Source organism: Daktulosphaira vitifoliae, unplaced genomic scaffold, assembly GCF_025091365.1.
Source record: "Daktulosphaira vitifoliae isolate Bord-2020 unplaced genomic scaffold, ASM2509136v1 Scaffold_4, whole genome shotgun sequence".
Classification (NCBI taxonomy): Eukaryota; Metazoa; Arthropoda; class Insecta; order Hemiptera; family Phylloxeridae; genus Daktulosphaira; species Daktulosphaira vitifoliae.
In genome coordinates this window covers 42,365,563-42,389,113 of record NW_026099575.1, presented here as the reverse complement: position 1 = coordinate 42,389,113, position 23,551 = coordinate 42,365,563, and the positions used below count along the sequence as shown (strand labels likewise).

The 23,551-nt window shown below is 24.1% G+C and overlaps 4 protein-coding genes and 1 pseudogene across 8 annotated transcripts in view; 3 read left to right on the top strand and 2 right to left on the bottom strand.

Moving 5' to 3' along the window:
• Positions 1-5: 5 nt before the first annotated feature.
• LOC126906003 (inositol monophosphatase 1-like) lies at positions 6-4,516 on the bottom strand (annotated as a pseudogene).
• A 2,891-nt stretch (positions 4,517-7,407) lies between these two features.
• On the top strand, positions 7,408-16,699 carry LOC126905970 (uncharacterized). 3 transcript variants are annotated; one of them, XM_050686180.1, is made up of 11 exons: positions 7,408-7,653; positions 8,706-8,813; positions 9,106-9,198; positions 9,486-9,776; positions 9,943-10,029; positions 10,087-10,263; positions 11,437-11,598; positions 15,520-15,819; positions 15,902-16,171; positions 16,231-16,411; positions 16,544-16,699. In XM_050686180.1, exons 2-11 carry the CDS (start codon positions 8,732-8,734, stop codon positions 16,692-16,694), a joined length of 1,794 nt encoding a protein of 597 aa, XP_050542137.1. In that variant the 5' UTR covers positions 7,408-7,653; positions 8,706-8,731; the 3' UTR covers positions 16,695-16,699. The 3 variants fall into 3 exon arrangements, with proteins under 3 accessions (XP_050542137.1, XP_050542136.1, XP_050542138.1); XM_050686179.1 differs by having other exon boundaries at positions 10,087-10,395; XM_050686181.1 differs by lacking the exon at positions 7,408-7,653 and adding an exon at positions 7,717-7,964 and having other exon boundaries at positions 8,706-8,852; positions 10,087-10,395.
• Positions 16,700-16,806: 107 nt separating this feature from the next.
• LOC126905975 (ubiquitin carboxyl-terminal hydrolase 22-like) lies at positions 16,807-21,395 on the bottom strand. Of its 2 annotated transcripts, XM_050686187.1 has the most exons (7): positions 20,926-21,395; positions 20,361-20,495; positions 17,986-18,215; positions 17,807-17,925; positions 17,475-17,739; positions 17,105-17,421; positions 16,807-17,047 (listed from the first exon to the last, which is right to left on the bottom strand). In XM_050686187.1, exons 1-7 carry the CDS (start codon positions 21,032-21,034, stop codon positions 16,858-16,860), a joined length of 1,365 nt encoding a protein of 454 aa, XP_050542144.1. In that variant the 5' UTR covers positions 21,035-21,395; the 3' UTR covers positions 16,807-16,857. The 2 variants fall into 2 exon arrangements, with proteins under 2 accessions (XP_050542144.1, XP_050542143.1); XM_050686186.1 differs by lacking the exons at positions 16,807-17,047; positions 17,105-17,421; positions 17,475-17,739; positions 17,807-17,925; positions 17,986-18,215 and having other exon boundaries at positions 18,663-20,495.
• Positions 21,396-21,632: 237 nt separating this feature from the next.
• LOC126905998 (neurocalcin homolog) overlaps positions 21,633-23,551 on the top strand; it is a 53,688-nt gene continuing 51,769 nt past the window's right edge. The window contains exon 1 of the mRNA XM_050686225.1: positions 21,633-21,779. The gene's annotated coding sequence lies outside the window, so the exon portion shown is untranslated. The remainder of the gene's footprint in view (positions 21,780-23,551) is intronic.
• Positions 21,665-23,551, top strand: part of LOC126905990 (neuronal calcium sensor 2) — a 49,106-nt gene continuing 47,219 nt past the window's right edge. Inside the window, exon 1 of one of the 2 annotated variants that reach the window (XM_050686211.1) lies at positions 21,665-21,779. The gene's annotated coding sequence lies outside the window, so the exon portion shown is untranslated. Of the gene's footprint in view, positions 21,780-22,228; positions 22,404-23,551 lie in introns of those variants that run through there. The other variant, XM_050686210.1, reaches the window with a different exon arrangement.

Sequence of the window (23,551 nt, the reverse complement as noted above, 5' to 3'; positions counted from 1 at the left end):
TTCATTTTAACTAAAAATAGTTCATCAATCAAGTTATTTTTCATTATGTTTGAAGTATTTTTTTAAAACCTATTACTTGTGCCAACAAGTCTAGAATAAAGGGGGGTAAATAAACTTCAAGAGCTTATCTCAAATTTAACTTTTATATATTTTTCCTCATCACTTTTTTTATGGTAGCAATTTCTATAAGGGCAAACCACTCTGCAGCTCATATTAGTCTGTGTGCCACAAAGGATAGGAAAACTTACATAGCTTATTATAATGGTACTTTTCCATTGTGGCATGTGTTTTCAATTAAACTACATAGGTCACCTAAATGACTACATAATTTCAAATGTGTAAATAAATATATTTATTTAAAAAGTCAAAGAAAAAGTACAATTTTTAATGAGTATGCTCTATAAACATATTTTCTTAATACTTAATCATGTTCTGGAAAATATTGTTTTAAGTTAGAATAAATTTCATCAGCAAGTTATTTTGATACTGCTGCAAGTATTCTGCAATTTATCAATTCAAATTCACAACCTGTAAAAAATAACAAATATTAAAAGATTTTTAAATTTAAAGAAATGTAAAATAAAAATACCTGCAGGGTCTATTACACCTTCAGCTTCTTTAATAATTCTATTTCCAGCAGCCATATCTCATGCATGAAGTCCCATTTCAACAAATCACAGGCACCTTTCGCAACCATAGCTAAATTCCAAGCAGCTAATCCCCTGAATGTATTCTGAAAAATATAAATTATTTTCAACTTAAAAATAATTTATTACTAAGCAAATTTTTACCAAGTAATCTTATTATATAATACAACATTGAAAAATTAGCCAATGCTAGAAAAATTATTTGAAAATATCAGATTCTCAAAATTTTTATTTCAATAAAAGAATGTGGCAACATTATTCAGAAAAAATTATTTGCGAATATAAACATTTTTTTTAGTACTTCATGAGAGTTTAAAAATTTTAGGAAAAACACTTATTGCCACCAGCATATTTTTGTTTAAAAACTGGAATTTTTACTAAGTCTACCCAAAGATATTTCAAAAGCATCATGAATATTTTGATGAAATCTATTGGTATTTGATTGAGTTATAAGCTTTTTTTTTAAGCACACTTGCATAGTTTTTGAATGATATAATTTTAGTTTGTGTATTTCAATTTTGTTTATGTCAGTTCATGTAGTGTTTTCACTAATAATACAATATATAAAGATTGTTTTTAATTATTATGTTTTCTTTCATAATAATAATAATAATAATAATTAGTAAGTTATTATGAAGTTTAAATAGTGAATACACGTAAGTATTTTAAGTAGTCATATTATTATTATTATTTAATTTACAAATGTGGACTATTTTTCTGTTTAACTACTTCTAGATTAATATTTTTCCTGCAAAACACTTATTATGTTCAGCATAGTTATTTACTCCTATTGAAATCAGTGGTTTATCTGTAAGGACAACCGCAGCTAGGGGAAGCTTAATTAAAAATATTGTTAAAAAGAAAATTGTTATAAAAATAAGAATTTCTCATTTTAAATGAAATTCACAGTTGCAACTTCAATAAATGATAAAAAAAATGTCATTATATTTATTATAAGTAGATAAATTAATGATTAGTTTTTCTTTTAATGTTTTCAAGACTTAAAGGGAAAACATTTTAAGTCATTTTTACAAATTGATTAATCTTAATCTCTTAAATATATATATTGCTTAGATCCTAACTGTTACTTGTATTTAAAAGTTCTTTATTATTTCAACCAACTATATAAGTGTAATCAAATAAGATTAAGAAAAAAAGAAAATTTTCTTACTCATGTGCATTTTTGTCCATATAAGTAACATTGTGGTTAACTATAGATCGAAACTCATCAGTTCTAACTGCTCCACGTTCAATTGAAACCAATGAGTCTTTTAAACCTATAAAATGTTATCATGTTCATAGTAGTAGCATATTATAGTATAGTAGTAAAATTATCACTTACATTTTGAATTACTTATATGGATAAGCTCATCATTTAGGAAAACACCTTCACCTTTTATAGCTTAGAAAAACATATCCAATATTGGGTTATAAATAACTCCTAATTAGGTCTCACAATCAATAACTAAACCAATAGATATACAAACATTCATACAAAGATAACCGTGTACAAAATTTGTTGTACCATCAACAGAATCAATAACCCAAGCAGGTTTATTTGTAATTTTTCTTTAATACCAGCTGCAAATGATTCTTCACCAATGAATCTTAAAAATAAAATAAAAATATTGAGCACTATAATAATAATATGAAATATATAATATAATTTTAATAGTATAAATTAATGAATGGAATTTACTTATGTGTTGGATATTTATGTTTTATTCCTTCAATCAGCATTTCTTTCCACCTCTTGATCAGTTTCAGTCATAAAATCGAAGCTGGTAGCTTTAGTTTCAATCATTTTCTTTTGGTTGATTCTCGTTTTAATCAGCTACAAGTATTACAAAAGTAATATCAAACATTAATGTAACAAATTTTCAATTTAATAGGCTACTTTAACATTTTAGCTTAACAAAAGATAAATGTCCACTTAAATCATAAAAATTAATTAAAATTTATCTTTATTATAATGAAATTAAAATTAGGTATAAATCTACTTTACGGGACACCCTTTTTTTTTTCAAAATGTTCGTTTTTTTATGCAGATTAAGAATATGTAAACATTTTTGAGCTTTTTTTTAAAAAGTTATTTTAAATTTTAAATTAAATTTTTAAAGTTGCAATTGTAGTTTAATAATATAGGTTATAAAAATCTATAATTTTTCTTTAAAGTTATTTCGTTTTTTTAGTTTTAAATTTTATACCAAATTGAGAAGCATTTTTATAAACATAATATTAATGAAACATTGATTCAGCGTTAAAAAGATGCTAAGTTTCAAGCAGAAAGTTGTCAACGGGTAGTCGTTTCATAAAACTAGCAAGCGTCGCAATCTGTTATCTTTATAACAATACATAGTGTTTATGTTAAGCATCGTTATGTACAACTAGTTCAGGGAGTAATAAGGATAGACTGTATTACTGTTGTGCAAAGTCGCGCTCAAACCAACAAAGATGCAAATATTTTAAATGGTATTAAGTTGAATACTAAAATTTCAATATCAATTGTAATTAAATTTTTTTATTATTTCTAACAAGTGTTATTTAGTATACCTAATATAGAGTAAAAACTTTTCTTTTCGCGTTATTTTATTGAACTAACTACAAAGACACACCAAATCACACTACATTGTGGTCTTTTTTTTTTTTGCTCAACTTAAATTAATTGGGTTTCATGTAATTACGTATTCACTCATACCCATTTTTTTTATTGTATACGAAAATTAAGTAATAGCTCTTGAAAAACCAATTTTTTTTGTATTGCGAATTTTGGATAAAAATAAAGAAAAAATTACTTATGAGTTATGTCATTGTAGTTTCACAATATTTTCATGAAAAAAAAACCCGAAAATTAACAAAAAACAATTTTGGAGCTATTTTTAGTCCAATGACGTATAACTTTAAAATGCTATAACTTTTGAACCAAAAGTTTCCGCCAATTTTTTCAAACACTTGAAAAAAGCATAAAAAAACGAACGTTGTGAAAAAAAAAGGTGTCCCGTATAGTAGATTTGTTCCTATATTATTATTTTATAGAAGATGAAATAGTATAAACTTATTTAAAACTTTAATACCTTTCCTGCTTGTCGTGAAAGTCTTGTAACAAGTTCCAAGCATTCATGTAAGTTGATGGAATTATTTAAAGCCATTATACAGGTAGTATGTTTAACAAAAACTTAACGTTTCAAAGTTGTAATTTCGAGTAGCTAATGTAACAAAAATAACGTGCGTGAAGCTACCAATTCCTAGTCCACCAACTTCTTATCACTAACAAATTTCGGTTACCAATATATTATACAGTATAACGCTTTTTCTTATCGATTGATGTAGACACATAATACCAAAAAACATATTTAAACCCATTCACGGTCATACAACAAAAAAAAAAGATTGACGGCCGGTGAGATTATAAATACACTTACTAACGTATATACCGACGTACCAACTCGGATAATTGTGGGCGACCACAGAATTTATCAACTAAGCATTTAATATTATATTAAAGAGTATTTTATAAACTTTCAGAATATGTATAGAAAATATCTAGACTCGTCTCGGAACATTGTCAAAATCGCAAATTACTGTGGCCGAGTTGGTGCGTTTATACGCTATGAACTGTTATTACTGCTGTATATCATTGTTATTTTAAATTACACCTGCATATTTCACCAATTAGCTTTTCACACCATATATAGAGTATTTTATAAGCTTTCAGAATATGTATAGAAAATATAAGAAACCATTCTACGGTCTAGCTGCCTCGTACAAAACAAATTCTGTATTAATAAATTATTTATAATTTAATTAACGATTGAACTTTTTTTCAAGAAAAAAAAAATATTCGATATTATTTTTTATTGTGTTGTAACAACTTGTAGGCGATAATTTTAAGAAGCAAGATGTTCTAAGGTTATATCTATTTCACCCGATGAACTTTTCACAGTTACACTGAGGGTCAATAATTTATTAGTTTAAATTTAGCAAAAATATTTATGTATTTATTATACAGGGTGTTCAGTAAGTCAGGAAACGGGTTTCTATTGTTCTCATTGTTTGTAACAATGAGAACAATAGAAACTTACTGAACACTCTGTATATATTTATTAATTCATATTACATTTGTATAGTTTTGTTCTTTTCTCGAGTATCATATTTTGGTTCATTTTTTTATAATTTTACTAATAAATGTTATCATATAACACATATTTTTTCCAAAAAAATAAATTTGGTGATATATTTAATTAAGACGATTAAAATTAAGATTTTTTATTATTATTTAATTTACTAAATAAGGATGGTATTAAGAAACAAATATAGATGTTTACATAAATAAATATTTATACTAATAACACTCCTTCGCGTCTTGTATATGTTTATATAAACAATTAAAAATAATATAAAACATTTTTTTTTGTTGTGCAATATTTATGTACGTTTTATATACAATAAACATTAGTAACAAAAAAAGTAAAATGGACCTCTCGGATTAAAATTAAAACAATGTCCAATAACAAAATATTGTTGAAATAAATAATTATAAATTAATTATCATTGCGATATTGCGCTTTCTTATAAGAATAATTATTTTTTGTATACCGTGAATTAATATGGGAAATTGGAGACGTTAAAAATTGATTATTTGGACTAATTTTACCTCTTTGGGAATTGGATAAATATGTAGCAGATTGCATAGTACGAAGGCTGGCAAAATACTGAGGAGTTGCTGCGATTAAAAAATTTAATTATTTTTATTTTTGATCTGATTAATGATTTTTTAAAAAAATAAATTTTTATTCATATTGGACAAATAAAATTTGTTCAAAAAAAATGAAATTGATGAGCAAAATAAAAATCCATTTCCTAGACTAGTGAACATAGTTATGCATCTCCATTGATTTTAATTTGGATTACGCTGTTAATAATATTACCTCAGCCTACCCTGCACTTCAGAAACTTATGCAATTGTATATAACTATATATGAACCCTTCGTGACAGAACTGTTTTCAAAGTAAATATAAAGAGAGAAAATTAATTGGATTCCAAATAATCTTCTCAATTTTGACAACAAATATAAATGTTTCGGTATTAAACATACCAAATAATTTTTTAATTTTCAAAAATACAAGGATACTTAAAAGATCAAAAAATTATAAAACAAATATGATACTCGGACCCGCGATGAAAACGCTGTCAGAACCAAAGTGTTCGATAGTTTTAAAAAACTATCGAATAACTATTCGAATTGTTTTTATACAACCCAATAGTGTGCTTTTAGCATAGACTATCGAATAGTTTTAAAAAATATTTAAATGGCTAGCGAATGGTTTTAAAAAATATTTAAATGGGCTAGCGAATGGTTTCAAAAAATATTCGATTAGTTCTATCTAAAATTTTTATTAAGTACACTTAATTATAATAAGAAGATAAATAGCGAATACTTAAAATAAATTATTATACAATTAATAATAGTAAAAAGTACCATTTTATTTATTTTTAGTTTGTGAGTCGTTAGTAAAAACTGATAAATATGGGTCGAAAATTAAAAAGCAGTTCTTTTTTTCAATGACTAATGATATATTTTCAGTTTTATCGGAAAGGTTTGTGCTATGCGCAACATAAGTATTCGTAAATACTAAAGTCTTATATTACAGTTAATACCTTGTAAACTGTTCTTAGTCAAGCATTACTTGCTCTTTTGTCTTNTTCAATGACTAATGATATATTTTCAGTTTTATCGGAAAGGTTTGTGCTATGCGCAACATAAGTATTCGTAAATACTAAAGTCTTATATTACAGTTAATACCTTGTAAACTGTTCTTAGTCAAGCATTACTTGCTCTTTTGTCTTGCAAAGGCATAACACCGATAAAGGGACAGCGCGTTTTAAATTTTTACGTTTGTAAATTATGTTCGAATTGTGTTTATACCACCGAATATTTTATTTTTATTATAAACTATCAAATATTTTAAAAATTATTCGAATAAATTATTCAAATATATGTGTAACTATCGAATATTTTTACTATTCGAATAGTTTTTAAATGACTGTAGAATAGTTCGATAGTTACTATTCGATATTTCCCATCATTAGTTTAAATATGGTTTTTGGTATCATGTGTCTACATCTATCAGTAAGAAAAAGCATTATACTGTATAATATATTGGTAACCGAACTTTGTTAGTGACAAGAAGTTGGTGGACCAGGAATTGGTAGCTTCACACTCGTACAAAAATAATTATCAAATTAATTTAGTTTGGCATTTTCAAATATACGTTATTGATTACTATAATTCAATAGTATTCGTAAATATTTAGAAATCTTTTTGAGAGATTATGTCTATTACAGTTAGTGATTCGCCAATAAAGGTTTTTTTTCTGATTTATTTTAAAGCAATAAGGTGTTCAGATTATTATCGAATTGATACTACAATATTAACAAAATTGATCGGTTAACTATAAATTTTTATGGTCTCTTCCTAAGAAAACAGAAGTTCCCTTTATTTCAGTTAAATTAAGATCAGTGATTAGATTGATTTTAAAAGCACGGGTTTGAATTTTGAAATACTATTAGGGCATTCTGGCAATAATTAAACATTTTTGAAAATTGTACGTTCAATATATCAATGTCATTACATTTGTTCTTTCATAGATATATATTTACAAAAGAGTTGAATTTCTTCCATGTTTTAAATGTTGTGTCGTTTAGTGGTTTTCCTCGGTGTACACTATCATGCCTGGCATGTTACGTAACCGCCTAGTGCGAGTTGTTGCGTTACGTTATTATCAGTAACCATACATTTTAGTTATTATATTACAATTTTGATTAAATTCTCAATCATTTAATAAATTTCTTGTGTGTTTTTATTGATGGAATTTGGTAAATATTATTTTACATTATTTAAAATAATGAGAAGAATTAATTCTTTATCAAGTGTTTTTAACTGAAATGTTTTATTGTGAATTCGATCAAGGAAATCTGAACGAAACATATGTGTTTTACCGAGTGGTAAGTTCCGTGTCGTCACCGATCGTTTTGTTGTGTTTATTTTTCGTGTTCGAAAATGTGAATCATGAATTTCGCGCTTAAATGATGTCTTAACTAAAAATGCAAAATTTTGTATTTAGGCCTCGTCCGAAGATTGTTTTTTTTTACACTCGCAACAAAAGCTTTTTTTATTTTTTCCTGTCATTAGCTATATCTTGTACCATTTTGTAAAGAAATGATTCCTTTATCTTTCTTTATTTGGCTAATATATTTTATTTTAGGTGTTCTTGTTGAGTTTTTTCCTCCATAACTTCATTATTAATTGAATACTGGTAAAAGAACTGTTTATGTATATTATTTGTAATTATAATTTAATTCGTAATTAAGAGTATTTTTAATATTATTAAAATGATGGATAGCTTTAATATTTTTTTTTTGTGGAAAAATTCTGATACTTATAACTAATGATTAGTATGCAAAAATTGTGTTACTTCTAACCTTTTCTGATATGCCTAGATTAACTGTTTGAAACCATAAAATAAACAAAAAGTTTCGAAATGCTCTAGAAATTTAACTACAAAATATTAAAAAATATGAGATTTTGCTTGCTGATTGATTAAGTCAACTGGTTTTTAAGTGTTACTTTGATGAGCAATTATATATTTATATTCAATTTATAAATTTTGTAGCATGAACCTCAAAATTATTGATTATAAGGACTAAACAACAATAGAAATAAATAAAGAACTAAAGGCTGAATAAATTAAATATAATTTGGGCATAATCTCCAAAATAAATTTAAAAAAAATGTTTTAGATATATTGATTAAAATTTTAACTTTTTTGTAATAAATCGTCTGTAAAACAACAAAAATTAAACCTACTAGTTTTAAAAAATAATACTTATCAAAAAGCGTTGAAATGGGGTACAATTGTTTCAATTATAAAAAAAAAACTACAATAGTTTTTTACCCTTCTGAAAACCTATAAAAATATTGCTTTTCTCTTAAAAGTATGATTAATTCATTTAAGTATATATATGATGAAAACTAATCTTGATTGGATTATATTTAGGAAAATAAGTATATTGATTTTCAATTATGGTCAAAGATGAAGATGATGTAACTTACGAACAAATAAATATTACAGATGATGAGATGCTAGATAATGATTATGAACGAGGTGATTAAAAATAATGAATATTGATGAACATATAACAAAGTACTCATCTTTCTTTAATTGAATCAAAAATCTTGAAAGAATTTAAAGTTCTTCTCTAAAAGATTAAGAAAATTAGTTACTTACTTCTTTCATTTAAAATAATAAATAAAATAATATATAAAAATATAATAATTTATAATATTACAACTTTGTTGTAATATTATAAAATATAAAAAATGTGTATATTTAGATTACATTAAACTTTTGATATTTTGGTTTGTTTACTATTGGTATTTAATTTTTTGATTACTAGTTGTAATAAATGACCAAGAAGAAAATAATTTTGAAGAATTTGCTGATGGTGATGTTCAAGAAATCTATGATACTGATATTGAACAATCTACTGGTGATTTATTAACTTATGATAATTATACTACTAAAAATTCATAAAACAGATTTAGATTATTTTCATACTTAGTATCTGTAAATATAAAACACAGTATTCTTTGTCTCCATATAAAATATTAATGTACTAATATTAATTTTTTTATGAAATTAATTATATTTTCTTTTGTTTAAATATTGTTTTAAGATTTTAAATAAAATGTTATGTTATTTTTCATTTGGATTAATTAAAATTATTTTAGTTAAAAAATATTATTATTTATTTTGACTTTTACATAAATATTTTAGGTAATTGGCATCATAATGAAATTCGTTATTTAATACATTTTTGGAGCCAGTTAAGAAATCAATTTAATAATTGCCCTAATGAAGATAAGAATGCTGTTTGGCAAATTCTTTCGGAGCGCATGATTGAAAATGGTCATTTTTTTGATGCCTTTTCTTGTGAGAATAAATGGTGTAGCCTTAAAAAAGTTTATTTGTTTAATAAAAATCACAAGCCAGAAAATAGTAAAAATGAATGGCCTTATTATAATGACATGGATAAAGCACTTAATGGAACTTCATTTGAGATTTCAGGTAGTTTTATTTATTTAGATTTATAAAAGTTCTATGTACATAAATATTGCTTGAAGTGCTTAAAAATTTATCCATGTTTGTAGTTGAGTCCGAAATGTCAGAACTCAACTACACAATCCATGAGAACTTTAACACATTCAGTACATAAATATTTTATACTTTATAGATGTTGATGATGATGAAATTGAAGAATGCAGTATTGAAAATTTGACTGCTGATATTCCAAATAAAAATGATAATTCAGATCCTAATAGTCAGTAAAAAAGTTCATAATTTATAAATTACGTAAATAATTAAGTTTTAATTTCAGGTTTTAGGGGAAATGATAAATTTTATTGGTCAACTGATTCTACTAGAGCATTAATTAAATTATATGGTAAAGATAAAAAAAAATTTGCATCAGCAAGTCAAGGAGAAAAACATTTGTTATGGGAAGATATATCTCGACAGTTAGCTCAAATGGATTTTTATTACCCTGCTAATTCTTGTAATGATAAATGGCGTAACCTAAAAATGTCTTATAAAAAAAATAAGCTACGCGCTTCAAAATATGGTCCACAACACATTAAATGGTTTTTTTTTAATGATATGGATAAAATATTCAAATCTTCCCATGAATGTATGTAAATTATATACAAATCTTTATTTAATATTTCAAATTAAAATACCAGGTACTTATCATCTTTTTGTTAATAGTTGATAAAAATTGTAGTAAATTTTGAGTATTTTTATTCAAATTACACATTAAATAAAGGTATTTGAAAAGTAATATGCTTTCAATAGTCTCATAAAAGAGTGGTAGAAATGATAATTTTTGTGAGTATTATTTTACAGAATAGAAAAAATTATGCAAAATTCTGTAATAAAACATGTTTGAAAATTAAATGTTATATATTTTAGGTTGGTTTATAACATTTCAAATATTCTAATATTTTCCATTCTACTATATCAAAAAAAATTCTATTTTAGAGTACCGGGTTTCAATTTAATGGAAATAGTCTAACAGTTTAACTTTATTAATATATGTAAATTTATCTTTTTTTTTCTATAATTATAAACAGAGTGATTGTTTAACTATGATTCATACAATATCTTATAAATATAAAACATAATATAATTTTTTCTTATCAATAGTTAACAGTATTCTATGTTCTATAATTTCCAAAAAACAATTTGGTTCTTATCTTATATAAAATATCAGTTTTTTTAATGGAACTGTATATTTAACCAACTTAAAATATATCATCATTTTTATAGGACGGGAGGAGTAGTGTGGTTCATTAATACCTATAGATAAAATTAAATAGTCCCGTGCTTCACCTCCAGGCTTTATATTAAAGAGTTAGTAACTTACAATATGTTCGTCCAAAAGTTTTTTTATTAATTAGTAATATTCTTAGATAGATCATTTTCTAATTTGTAAGTTTCTTAAACATTATGTTTCTATATTAAAAGTTGATTAAATTTTAAAGAGGATAAAGAATAGGAACAATTTTTTTTGAAAATTATAGAACATAGGAGGATACTATTTATTTCCAAAAAAAAAAAAAATAATATTATATTTCATATTTTTAAAGATATTGCGTGTGTAAGTCATATTTTAACAATCACCTTGTATATTAAAATAAATTAATATATTTTGGTGTTATTTTTGTCATAGCATCTGAAATGGATGGTATAATTACAATTTCCTTGTCTGATGATAATGAATTAATAGAAATGAAAAAAGAAAATATGAGTTTTGATGATACAGGTGATAATACAGCTTCTGAAAGAAGTATACAAAATTTTGAAAGTAATGATGTTGAAACTATGTCTTCAGGTACATATAATAGTAAAACTGCAATTTTGTTAGATAGCAGTTCAGTATTATTAAAATAGTAATTAACATATTGCCTATTATGATTATAACAAACCTTTAATACCAGCTGTAAATTTATGAATGGATGGGAAAAAGATTTTTTTTATAGTAAACTTAAAAAAAAATGTTTAAATAGTAACATAATTTTAAAAAATCATGGTAATTTATGATTAAAACATAATTTTATATATAAAAAAATAATTTTTAAGTTATCATATGATTATTGACAATTTTATGTTATTTCAAAATATTAAAAAACACTCCTATATAACACTGATCATATTTTTACTATTTAAGAGTTGTCAAATAAAAACAAATTAAAAAAAAAAAATTAAATTAAATTCCTAATCCAAAAAGTTAGTTAATAGTTAAATTATTCTATAAAATTTTTTGGTACACTAAAACATTTAATGGATAATATCAAAACTAATATATTAAGAAGTCTCACCAAGTTCGGTCATCTTAATTCTGATTCAGCAAATATTTTACATTACTTTTTAAAAATAATTTTTAGTTATGGACCATGTTAGAGCATGTTTTTATTATTTCACTCATAAAAATTTTTTTTTTAATTTTATCAACATTTTTAAATTATCATTATTATTTAGCCTTTTACTTATAAGTTACAAGTATTTAAAAATACTTGTAATTTAGTGAATACTTATCCTAAAATTGTTATAAACAAAGATTTTGTAAAAGATGAGCTAACAAATTAGCTAGCTACTTAGCCTAGCTAGTAATACATTGTGCTACCAATACATAGGTATTAGGGTTTGATTTTGTTGCACTAGGTTATTAGGTATTCCCATCATCTGGCATAAGCAATAGATTTTAGAGGGGACGTTAAACAGCATTAATAATAAAAAAAATACCAAGCACATTGGGACTTAACATAGTTAGGTCCAGTATAGATGATATATGCCAGTAATTAAAATCACTATCATAAAAGCTTTCATGAAAATCTGTAGATAATCTTTAATCTTAAGAAATTGGTTGATTATTCCTAAAGCATAATTAACTCCTATTTCTATCATTATTCCTAATTAGTAGTTGCTTTATAAGTATAGTTTATAAGTAATTATCTATTAAAGAAATAAAATGTTGTATGAAATTGATATTTAATAATTTAATATTGTAATTTTTTCAGAGAATGTATAAAAAATTATAAAGGATTTATATGTATTATATGATGTATTATTTATACATGGCAAACATGTATAAAAATTAAAGGGCTTGACACAGAACTTTTTAGATAATGATTTGTTATTAACTATGAATAGTATGCAAAAAATTTTCATCAGAGTCAAAAATATACTTTTATTATTCTATTTTTTTCGTGCTAATATCAAATCAACAATTATATTTCTCCTATCACCAATAATTTTTGATATTATTACTACTAATTAGTTAAAAACTATATGATATAACTATAAGGAAAATAGTTCTGAATATTTCAATTGCATCATCTATTTAAACACCAAGAGTTACATAGAAATTATTAATATTTCTTTTGAAATAATGTATTACAATAAAAAAAAATAATTGTTTTTAAATTATTACAGATTTTGATTTTTAAAATGTTTAAAATAATCAGTGCAAAATATTTTTAACCTATAATTTTGGTCTTTTAAAGTTAATTTTTTGAAAGTTTATAATAAAAAAAAGTTGAATTTGTTACCATTACTTTTAACTCAACTTCAAGTTTGAAATTTATTTTATTGAATAGAAAATTTTATCAGAATAAAAAAATAGTTTTCTTAAGATTAATATGGAGTCAGAAAATTGTATAATTACTATTTACTGAAAATTTATCAGAAAAGATTAATATTTTTTTTGCATTTTTATCGCAATAGATCATTTAAATATAAATTATAGTAATCATTTCTAAGTAATTTTTAGTGTTTAAAAAGATTCTTCAATTGAAATATTCAGAACTTAATTAATTTTAATGATTTATTTTAACTAAAAAAACCAATCAAAATGTTTTTAAAAAAATCTACTCTATCGAGTGCATTATAAAATTTGATTATTATTGTAAATATTTTTTGTTAAATTCAGGTGAAACTAAAAATCATTTTTTTTTATATTAATGATTTATATAGCAACACGTTACTAAAAAATTTGGAATATTATAGATGTTAGTAACACACAGAAATAAAGTTAAAAAATTCATATATTACAAAGTACAGTTATTTAATTTAGTAGTTGAAACCTATTATCATATCAAACCTAATTCGACAATAAATACTTCAAAAATGAATGATTTAAATTGTCTATATGGAAAATGTGAGCTTAGTAACTTTTTAATTGATAAAGTGGAAAGTTTTTTAATTTATGAGGGTAATATTTTTAACTAGATAATAGTTGTGATCATTTGATGTATCTTTAAAAAAAGTTGGCCAATTGAGAGCTGAGAAAATAAATGAGAGCCATAAAAAAAATCATAAAGTAAAAAATCTTTAATATGAGTAAGAAATTTCTTCAAATGAGGAAAGACTACTGTGATGAGGTCTTTGATATTCATTAAAGTTATTGAATCTAATAAATGAGATAAAATACAAACAAATTGAAATTTTTTTTCCAACTCAAAAACTTTGTAAGGTTTTTTATATTAAAATAAAATACAAAATTGAAAATTTTAACACAAAAATAGCATATGGTAGTTTTAAGTAAAAAAAAATTAAAAAACCCAGCACTGGGGGTCGCGGTACAGTGGTGACGTGACATAGTTGGGTCAAGTATAATGATATTTGACAGTGATTAAAATCACTATTATAAGAGATGTTTTGATGCAAATCTGTAGATAGTGTTTAATTTTAAAAAATTGGTGAATATTTCCAAAAGCTACATGATCTGCTATTTCCTTATTTATATCTTGATCAAGATAAAGTATGTTGAATGAAAGAGTGATATAAATATTATTTCTAATAAAAAAATTGTATTGATCCATAAACTTTTCAATAAGTTATAGCATTATAAAGTTAAAAATGTAAAATATAAAATCAAGGATTTTCACACAAAAATAGCATTTGGTAACCATTTTCACTGTGAAGATAAAGTAAAGTATAAAGTAGATAAAGTAGAAATTATTTTTTTCCATCAAAAATTATATTACATTGTCATTAATTTAAGATATATATAAAAGTGTCAGACTTTCTGGTACACTTTCATAAGTTAAGTTGAAAAAATTAATTTTTTGTGAAAAAGTTGTTATTTTATAAAAAAATGTATACTAAATAATAGGTAAAGACATTATGCATCTAAAAAAAAAAAATTATATTGATTTGGTTATTTTTAAAAAAGTTATGGCAGTTTTAAGTAAAAAAATTAAAAACAATTAGTGATTTTTAAATTTGTAATTTTTTTGGAAATTTCTCCCATTTATGGGGATTGAGAGAAATGTCAACAATTTTGAGGGTAATATCTTTGACTAGATACAATTTTTTATTTTTTGACGTATCGTTGAAAGAAATCGGATTGGTGAGAGCTGAGAAAAAGTGGTAAGACTCAAATAAAAAAAAAAAAAACATAGTAAAATTAATACTTTCTCAGCTTTGCATTGAAGCTAATAAATGGTTATTTTGAATTTTTATGAAAAAAAATATCATTTCTTTATGAGAGACTAATAATAATAATTATGCTTTTGATGTAAAATATTTGGTGGATAAAAAGGTTTCAAAATCTGATGATGATAGGATACCTGTATATCACTTTGGAAAATGAAATATTTTTTAGTTATTGATTTAGTTGCTTATATCAATATTTTTTATTTACTATTATACTTTCAGTTCTATTGTACTTTTTATGTTCTCATGCCCATAATATATTGATGAGTTGATAATTTATATGTAATGATAGGAACAATGATAATTTTATTTTTAGGTTCTCTAGATGTATGGACTGAAGCGGCTACAAAGCAACTTATTCAGTTGTGGGGTTTATACCGATCTCGATTTTTAATTGCTGCACAAGGTAAAAAACGTATATTATGGAATGAAATAAGTGAAGTTCTACGACAGAATGGCCACAATTATTCTGGAATTGTATGTGATCGTAAATGGCGACTTTTAAAAGCTAATTATCTCAAAAGAAAAGAAAAATATAAAAAAATTGGAACTAATTTCATCAAATGGCAGTATTATCAAGATATGGATCGATTGCTTCGAGCACCTATTGAGAGTGGTAAAATACTATTTTTATTTTAAACTAAAAAAAAAAAAAGTTTCTTTTCAACAAAACTTATGTTGTATTTTATACTTTTTAGTTGCCTGGAGTATGGATTCAACTATGTGTTTGATTGAGAGTTTTGATCGCCATAAGGATAAATTTATGAAAGCAGCCACTGGTGAAAAACTTTTAATATGGAGACAAATAGCCAATGAAATGTTGCAAAATGGATATGATTATACCCCAAGAGCATGCGATAATAAATGGCGAACATTGAAAAATCGTTATAATAAAAATAAAAGTCGTGCTGAAAGAAATAAAAAAGTTGTATGGGTATATTATGAGAAAATTAACTCAGTATTAAGAGGTAAATTTTTGTTTTTTTTGTTTTTTATTTTTAACAATGCCCTCATTATTTTCACTTAGATTTAAACAAAGACAGTAAATGTGACAAAGATAATAAACCTCATGATGGATATAATGAAATATTAGAAAGTCCAAACATGGTTGATGAAAATATTTCTAAAACAAATTTAACTAACAAGGTAGATTTATTTTCAGAAATTAAAGAAATGTTCCAAACAAGGAATTTAGAATTTGACAAAAGGTATTCTTTTAATAATTTTAAATTATGTATGAGACTTATATTTTTCATATATTAGTGCACTTAATTTTTTAATAATTATTGTTATAAATGAGTCACAATTATAGTTTGTAATATTAAAAAAATGATTTTCAGACTTAAAGAAATGGAAGATAATTTATCCAAAAGGGAAAAGATGTTTGAAAATTTACAACATCAAACTTTAGAAGCTCTAAAAAAGTCAAATGAATTGGAAACACAAAAGTTAAAATTGCTACAACAGCTAGTATCTCGACTTCCAGTTTAAAATTTTTTTTTATGTTCTATTAATTTTTATAAATTATAGGTATTTATTATTATTATTATTATAAAAATATATATGTATATAAAATTTTTGCTTTTTACAAACTGACGCAATAAAAAAAAAAAAAAAATTTATATATTGTTTTAATTAAGTATAAATTAATAATCTAATTTAATTTATTGACTATATCATTACGTTTTTGAACACTATACTCATCATAATATTCACATTTAAAGGAACAACAGTTATAAGCCTCACAGTCAATGTCATCTTCATTCCCCATGCATATATTATGTATGCAACAAGCTGCAAATATTAGAACAGCAAATTTTTCTTGACCCCATAAATCTAGGCACCTGTGTTAAAATTTATTATTTAAAAAATTGCTAAAAAAAAGATATTAAATAACTTACAGCAGTCGTTTGAAACGTCCTAAAAGTTTACCAAATGCCAAATTGATGGTATTCAATGGTACACTAATAATTTCATTATATTTATTTTGGTATGGATTTTCAATTATATCTTCAAAAAATGGCGTCATTAGGTTAGGTAATAGAGGAAAACATGATGAACCAATTATATGTGTATCATTACTACGAAAAAGAGTGTCAGGTTCATTTAAAATTATTTCAGCCAAAGGACTTTCTAAAAATGTTGATGTAGTAACTGAAGATTTTAGCAAATAACTTGTAAAAACATTGTAAAATTGATACTTGCTATTGCACACACACTAAAAAAATAAATAGGTACAACATTTTCTAAAATTGTAATTTATAATAATACTTGAATTGCAATAGAAGATCCTTCTTTAGTATATTTAGTTGGATTAGATGTACAAGTTTTTTTTAAATCCACTGTTCCAATAACACCTAGTATGCCTGGAAATTTATTATTTAGTAATTTGGAAAATTCTTGAATTTCTAAATCTGCTTGATTATCTACTGGCCAATAAATTAATTCACCCATGTGTTTAAAAAGAATATTAGCAACATCATTGACACATTTATGAGCAGTACTTATAGCTATGTTAAACTTGGCACCTATTTCCCTAAAATAAAAAATATATATGAAGATTAAAGACCAAATGAGGTTTTTACATACGCTTTTTTTTTTACTTATAACTCTGAACGGTCCCCAAATATGTAAGAGCAATTAATAAATGTTTTTCTACATCTAAATCGGTTCTTTTATATGCTGTACTTGCATACTCTTTCATTAAATGTGCATTAATAATCTAAAAATATTAAAGTAGTGAATAATAATTTTATTTAAAGATCAAAACAAAAATATTTACATAGAAAGAGCTCCTAGATACAAAAAATTGGGCTTTAAAATTGCATTCTTCTAGTTGGGATGAAACAAATACTAAAGAGTCAATTGAAATGGTATCATCATTATCATTAAATTCAGGTAAAATTTTACTATTTGATCTATCGGTTTCAAAAAGTTTCAAACAAAGATCAGCTTCCAAATCATAGTTTATTTTTTTTGAATGAGCAATTGTATTGAGTAGTTTCATAGAAGCTATAACATAAATAATTTTATACAGCAATAAAATAAAAAAAAAATTTTTGCTTAAAATAAATAAATCAATTTTTTCAATTTTGAATTATTATTTTACAAGTAAAAACATTATTCAGAAATATAGTATTTTACAAAAATAATTACCTTTTAATTAACTAAAAAAAAAAAATTTGCATTGAGCAACAATACTGATCATTTTTATACAATAGCAATAATAATTATGTAGTTTTATATATTAAAATTCAAATAATTTACCATGTTTCACACTTATGAAAAATAAACAAATATGCAGTAATAGAAATTAATATTTTATTAAATGGGATTATTTACAAATATCCAATTTTATTATATCAAAAATCTAAATTTTATAACACAACATTTTTTTGTATATTAAATAATGTATTAATATAATTATATTTATAAAATTCTATTTCTCTAAATTATATTTTCATATGTACATATAATAGTAAAAACAAGTCTTAAATTGCATTTTATTTAACACAAAAAGTATGTTAGTCAATAATGCAGTTCTATATCTCTGATAAAAATTTACTTATGATAATTAATAATTTTAATATTGGGATAATTTGGTGCATTTTAATGGAACAATAATCATATTAATAATTTTAGTTTTATTTTTACAACTTAATTTGTTAAAGACATTGAAATTAACTAATAAAAATTCATGAATTCTTTATGATAGAATAATAAATAAGCTGGGCTTCTTAAAACATCATCTAGTTCTACAATTCTTACAATATTGTCATTACACTGATACCAATGTCCTAGATGCCGTATGTAAGACAAGTAATGGCCACCATTAAGTTGGCCTTCATGACAAATTACAGCATATAACTTGTACACTGTCTCATAAGTAGCTAAACATTCATCAATAAATTCATTTCCAGTTGTAGTTTTTTTCTCGATAAATTTGGCCATATTTAATGTTTCTGGAAATTCAACTATTGTAGTAATTTTATTTGAAACATTATCTGAAGGTTGTCCAAATCTTTTTAAAATGAAACATAATACCATAGGTAAATATTTCAATGTAAGTTGTTTGGTTGACAACTTTTTAGCTTTACAACTCGTACAGTCTAAGTCATTCAATAATTCTACTTGGCCATATAATTCTAAGCATTCCATTAATGAAATACTTAATGGATATTTTCCTTTGTCGTCAAGAGCAAAATATATTGAAATGTCGTTAATTATATCAATTTTTGATGAGATATTACCACAACTTTGGCAAATTATATCACTTTGTAGCACTCCTCTAAACATCTTGTGAATTATACATTGACAATTTTCTAATTGTTTTAAGTCTTTATCATTTTCATAAGGTTTTATAGTTTGCTTATGAATTATATCCAATATAGCAATGTAACATTCATGAGCATCATGTTGCAGAGCTGATGCCATGTATGTTGTATTTTCCCAAAATATTTTTAACAATTTTTGTAACCCAATTAAATTAATTTCTAATGTATAAGCTTGTTGATAAATTCTACTAATTTCACATAAAATGCAACGACTAGGATCTTTTAAATAAGCACATATATGTTGATCAGACAGAACATAATTTCTCAACATAGGAGTGTGCATTAAAACTTGCAGCACACTATTTAAAAAGCATGTATTACCTAAATTTACAAATCCTGGTACTGGTATATTATTAACATATTTAATATCATTATTGGAGCGCAGTAAATTTATATGATTTACTGTTAATGGTCTGCTTTGAAAGCTATAAATATCATTATGTAAAGAATTGGCTGCAGTTAAAATATCACCATCATAAATATAATCTTCACATTTTGAACAATACAAATGCCCTGATGTTAAATTAACTCCAAAACTGTGATTAGTTTCAGAAAAATGATTGATTAAATGTGCATTGCACGCGAAGAATACACAGTGTAAGCAAGATAACAACCTTGGACCTTGAGATTTACAATCATGACATTTGGCTAATTTTTTTTTGGCTTTCTTTGAATTTTCATAGAGGCATGATACAAAGTTAGAATGGACAATTCGATAATTATTTAGTAATTCATCATTCTTTTTTTCAACTAAATGTTCACAACCAGTTATAGATGACATAATTGTTATTTTAAAATAAAATAGTTTTGAACACCAACTTACTAATGCCGTTTTTAAATTTAATTGATTGTCCTAAATGCACATAGTTGAATATTTCCTTTTTACTTGTTCCTAATTCTAAATATATATATTCACATAAGTTATCATTGAAACTTTTCTTTGGTGTATAAGGTGAATCTGAAAATATAAAATGAAAAATTATCAATAAGAATTCTAAAAATTTCATTATTTTACTTTATTTTAATCTGTAAATTCTTTGAATATTATTTAAAGATTGTGATAAATTTAATATAAAACTTGAAATTAATGTTAGTTGTAACATAATGGTTATGTAAACCAAAACTTAGTAGTTATTTTTTAGACTTTTAAAACTTATTACACCTTTGTTTTTACAAATGATATTGTATGCCATAAGTTTCTGCTTCCAAAATAAGCTACGTTTCAAGGAAGCAGTTAAATTATTAATGTAATTCTGTTTGCTACATTAAAATATGTAATGTCAATAAAAAAATAATAAATAATGAATGATATGTTAGTGATAATTTCTTTATTCAATTTAATATAAAACTGCATTCTCAATTTATTAATTATATAAAATTAAACATACTTTGGGTAGATCTTTGTAATAGGTTGCCCTGTATTTGGTTGGGACCGTTCAATTCTTCTGAGATTGACATGAAATTCAATAGAATTATAACAAATATTAGCAATGACATAAAAATATAAAGTTATAAATCGGTCGGTTGTGATGGAACATATAACACAGTTATAGTTTTTATATGGATTTTAAATCATGATTTCAGTTTATACTAATGCGTTATTGTTAACAATTTATATTATACATATTATCATTAAAACTGTAAATGATAAATATCGCGTGCGTCTATTATTTTTTGTTATCAATAATTTGATATTAAGATATCAAAGTTAAAAGAACATTGGCATTATTCCATCCAGATGCAGCAGCTGTTGTCACTAGTGTCCGAAAATATTAAATTTTTTAGTCTGAGTATTTAGTTAAGCCGAAAAAATATTATATTATTAATATGTAGACTGTGACAAAAATATCTTTAGCTATGGGCGATTTATTTTTAAAACTGGCGATTCGCGCGCATCGCCGACAGCAATAGAGACTAGACCTCTAATGTTCCCCTACCCGTTTTGAGGCTCCAAATCGTAAGTGGGAGGGAAAAACACCATACGCATTTGTTTTGATTTCGTTAATCTCCATTCACCTGCCTGTCATCGGTTCAGTGAATATTGATAACGATACGCAAATTGCGTCAATTGTTTCGAAATTTATTTAAAAATTGTTTTTTAATTGTTCGTACCGCAATAGTTTTGGTCAACTGTTTAACGTGTGTGAATCGCGATACTTAAACTATTAAGTTCTCTCATCCATCATCATCTAGGAGTAGCAGAAACGACTCCAGTTTGATTTTACTGGCCTATCTTATTGTTGTATGTACTTTTTAGCTGACTTTTGCCTGTATTGGACTAGTTCTTCTTAAATGGAACCATGTCAATTGACTAATAATATTCTGATTGATTTAAATAGTTTATTGTAGCGTTAATAGGTAACTTTAAAATAACAGAGAGACAGAGAGTAAATATACTTAATTTTTTATTTTTATAGCTTATCTTAAACTATTTGTATAGCATATCAGTTAAACTTTAAAACTAAAGTTATTGGTTTAATTATTTATATATTTTATCAAAACTACTACTTTGTTAATAATTCTTCTTTTTTATAAAGTTTGAACTATTAATTTTTTAATCACAAGTTAATAATTTATACTATTTTGGTAGTATAGTAGTATCTATTTTAATAAAAAATTCTACAAAAGCGTTTAATATTTTTATGTCATTAATTTTGGTTTAACTTGCCATAAAATAAATTTTATTAAATACCCAGTTTCTATTTTATTTATAATGGAACATATTGTTTTTTCAATAACATTAGTATTAAGAAAATTATGTATTTTTTGTATATAAAATATTGTTTCATTTGAGCTACATACACATTGCCACTTCAGATATTGAAATCAATTTCAGTACTTATCGATCAAACAAGGAGTTAAACACGTAAGTATAAATTATAACTTTACATTATTGTTATTGATTGATGGTAGTTAATATAATATTAATAGAAAGTAAATTTAAAATAATGCAATTTATGATAGTTAATTTATTGGCTAGTTATTTAAATCAATTTTTTTATATAGATATCTTAGAATTACATAGATATAGTGTTATATATATATATACACGCTAGTTAATCTATATTTATTTATATATTTAAATAAGTATATTGCTAATTATACTTTTTAATATGTCAATAGGTGTTGTACAATATTCTTGCCAATGGCAATAAAGCCAAATCCTTTTTTTTATTACCAGCAAATATCTATTAAAGTATAACACAATAATTTATTATGTTTTTTTTAAGTTGTTTACATTCATTGATTATTTACGTCAGCATGAATAATAATCTATTCATTTAAGTAATAACTGTGATATCATTTCCAAAAGTTCATTTCTCATATGTTTTTTAGAAGAGTCTTTGACACATGTAAATTACACACAATGAAAACTATAACTTATTGACACAGTTGTTAATACAGCACTATTGGATTACATCCTAAATTACATGTATACAAATATTATTTACTGTAAAGTTAAAAATTTTGTGAGTTTCACTAAAAGTTCAGAATAATAGGTTAATTTTTAATAAATTCAATTAAAATTTATTAAACTAATTCTTTATTGAATAAAAATTAGATTTTAAGAATGATTAAATCATAAAGATAAATATAAGTAATTTTTTTTTAATCAAAGTAGGTGCAATGTAAAAAAATGTATGCATTGTTTAATTATTTTAAATATTAAAAATTGTTTTAGAAAATCATTTTTGTTATTAATTATGTTTTAACGAAAGGGTGAAATGAGATAAATGTAAATGAGTGAGATAATTATGAATAAATTTTTTTATTTTAGAATATTAAGTAGATTTTATTCTAGATTGTAAAGTTCTGAACTTATGTGTTACTAAAATATTAGATGTAAGTTTGAAATAAAAACTTATGCATTTATCTAAATAAATGCATTTGCCATTACCCCACTTTATCCTATTAAAATAGTTATTATTTTTATATTATTAACAATACACATATTTTATTTTTAGTAGTTTTTATAATTGATATAGCTTAACAGGTTATGGTATTGAAGTGATT

Coding starts and splice junctions, on each gene's coding strand:
- LOC126905970 (XM_050686179.1), top strand. CDS start 8,732: ATGGTCAAAGATGAAGATGATGTAACTTACGAACAAATAAATATTACA. Junction 10,030..10,086: donor TGATAATTCAGATCCTAATA/GTCAGTAAAAAA, acceptor TTTTAATTTCAG/GTTTTAGGGGAAATGATAAA. Junction 11,599..15,519: donor TGTTGAAACTATGTCTTCAG/GTACATATAATA, acceptor TTTTATTTTTAG/GTTCTCTAGATGTATGGACT.
- LOC126905975 (XM_050686186.1), bottom strand. CDS start 20,318: ATGTCATCTATAACTGGTTGTGAACATTTAGTTGAAAAAAAGAATGAT.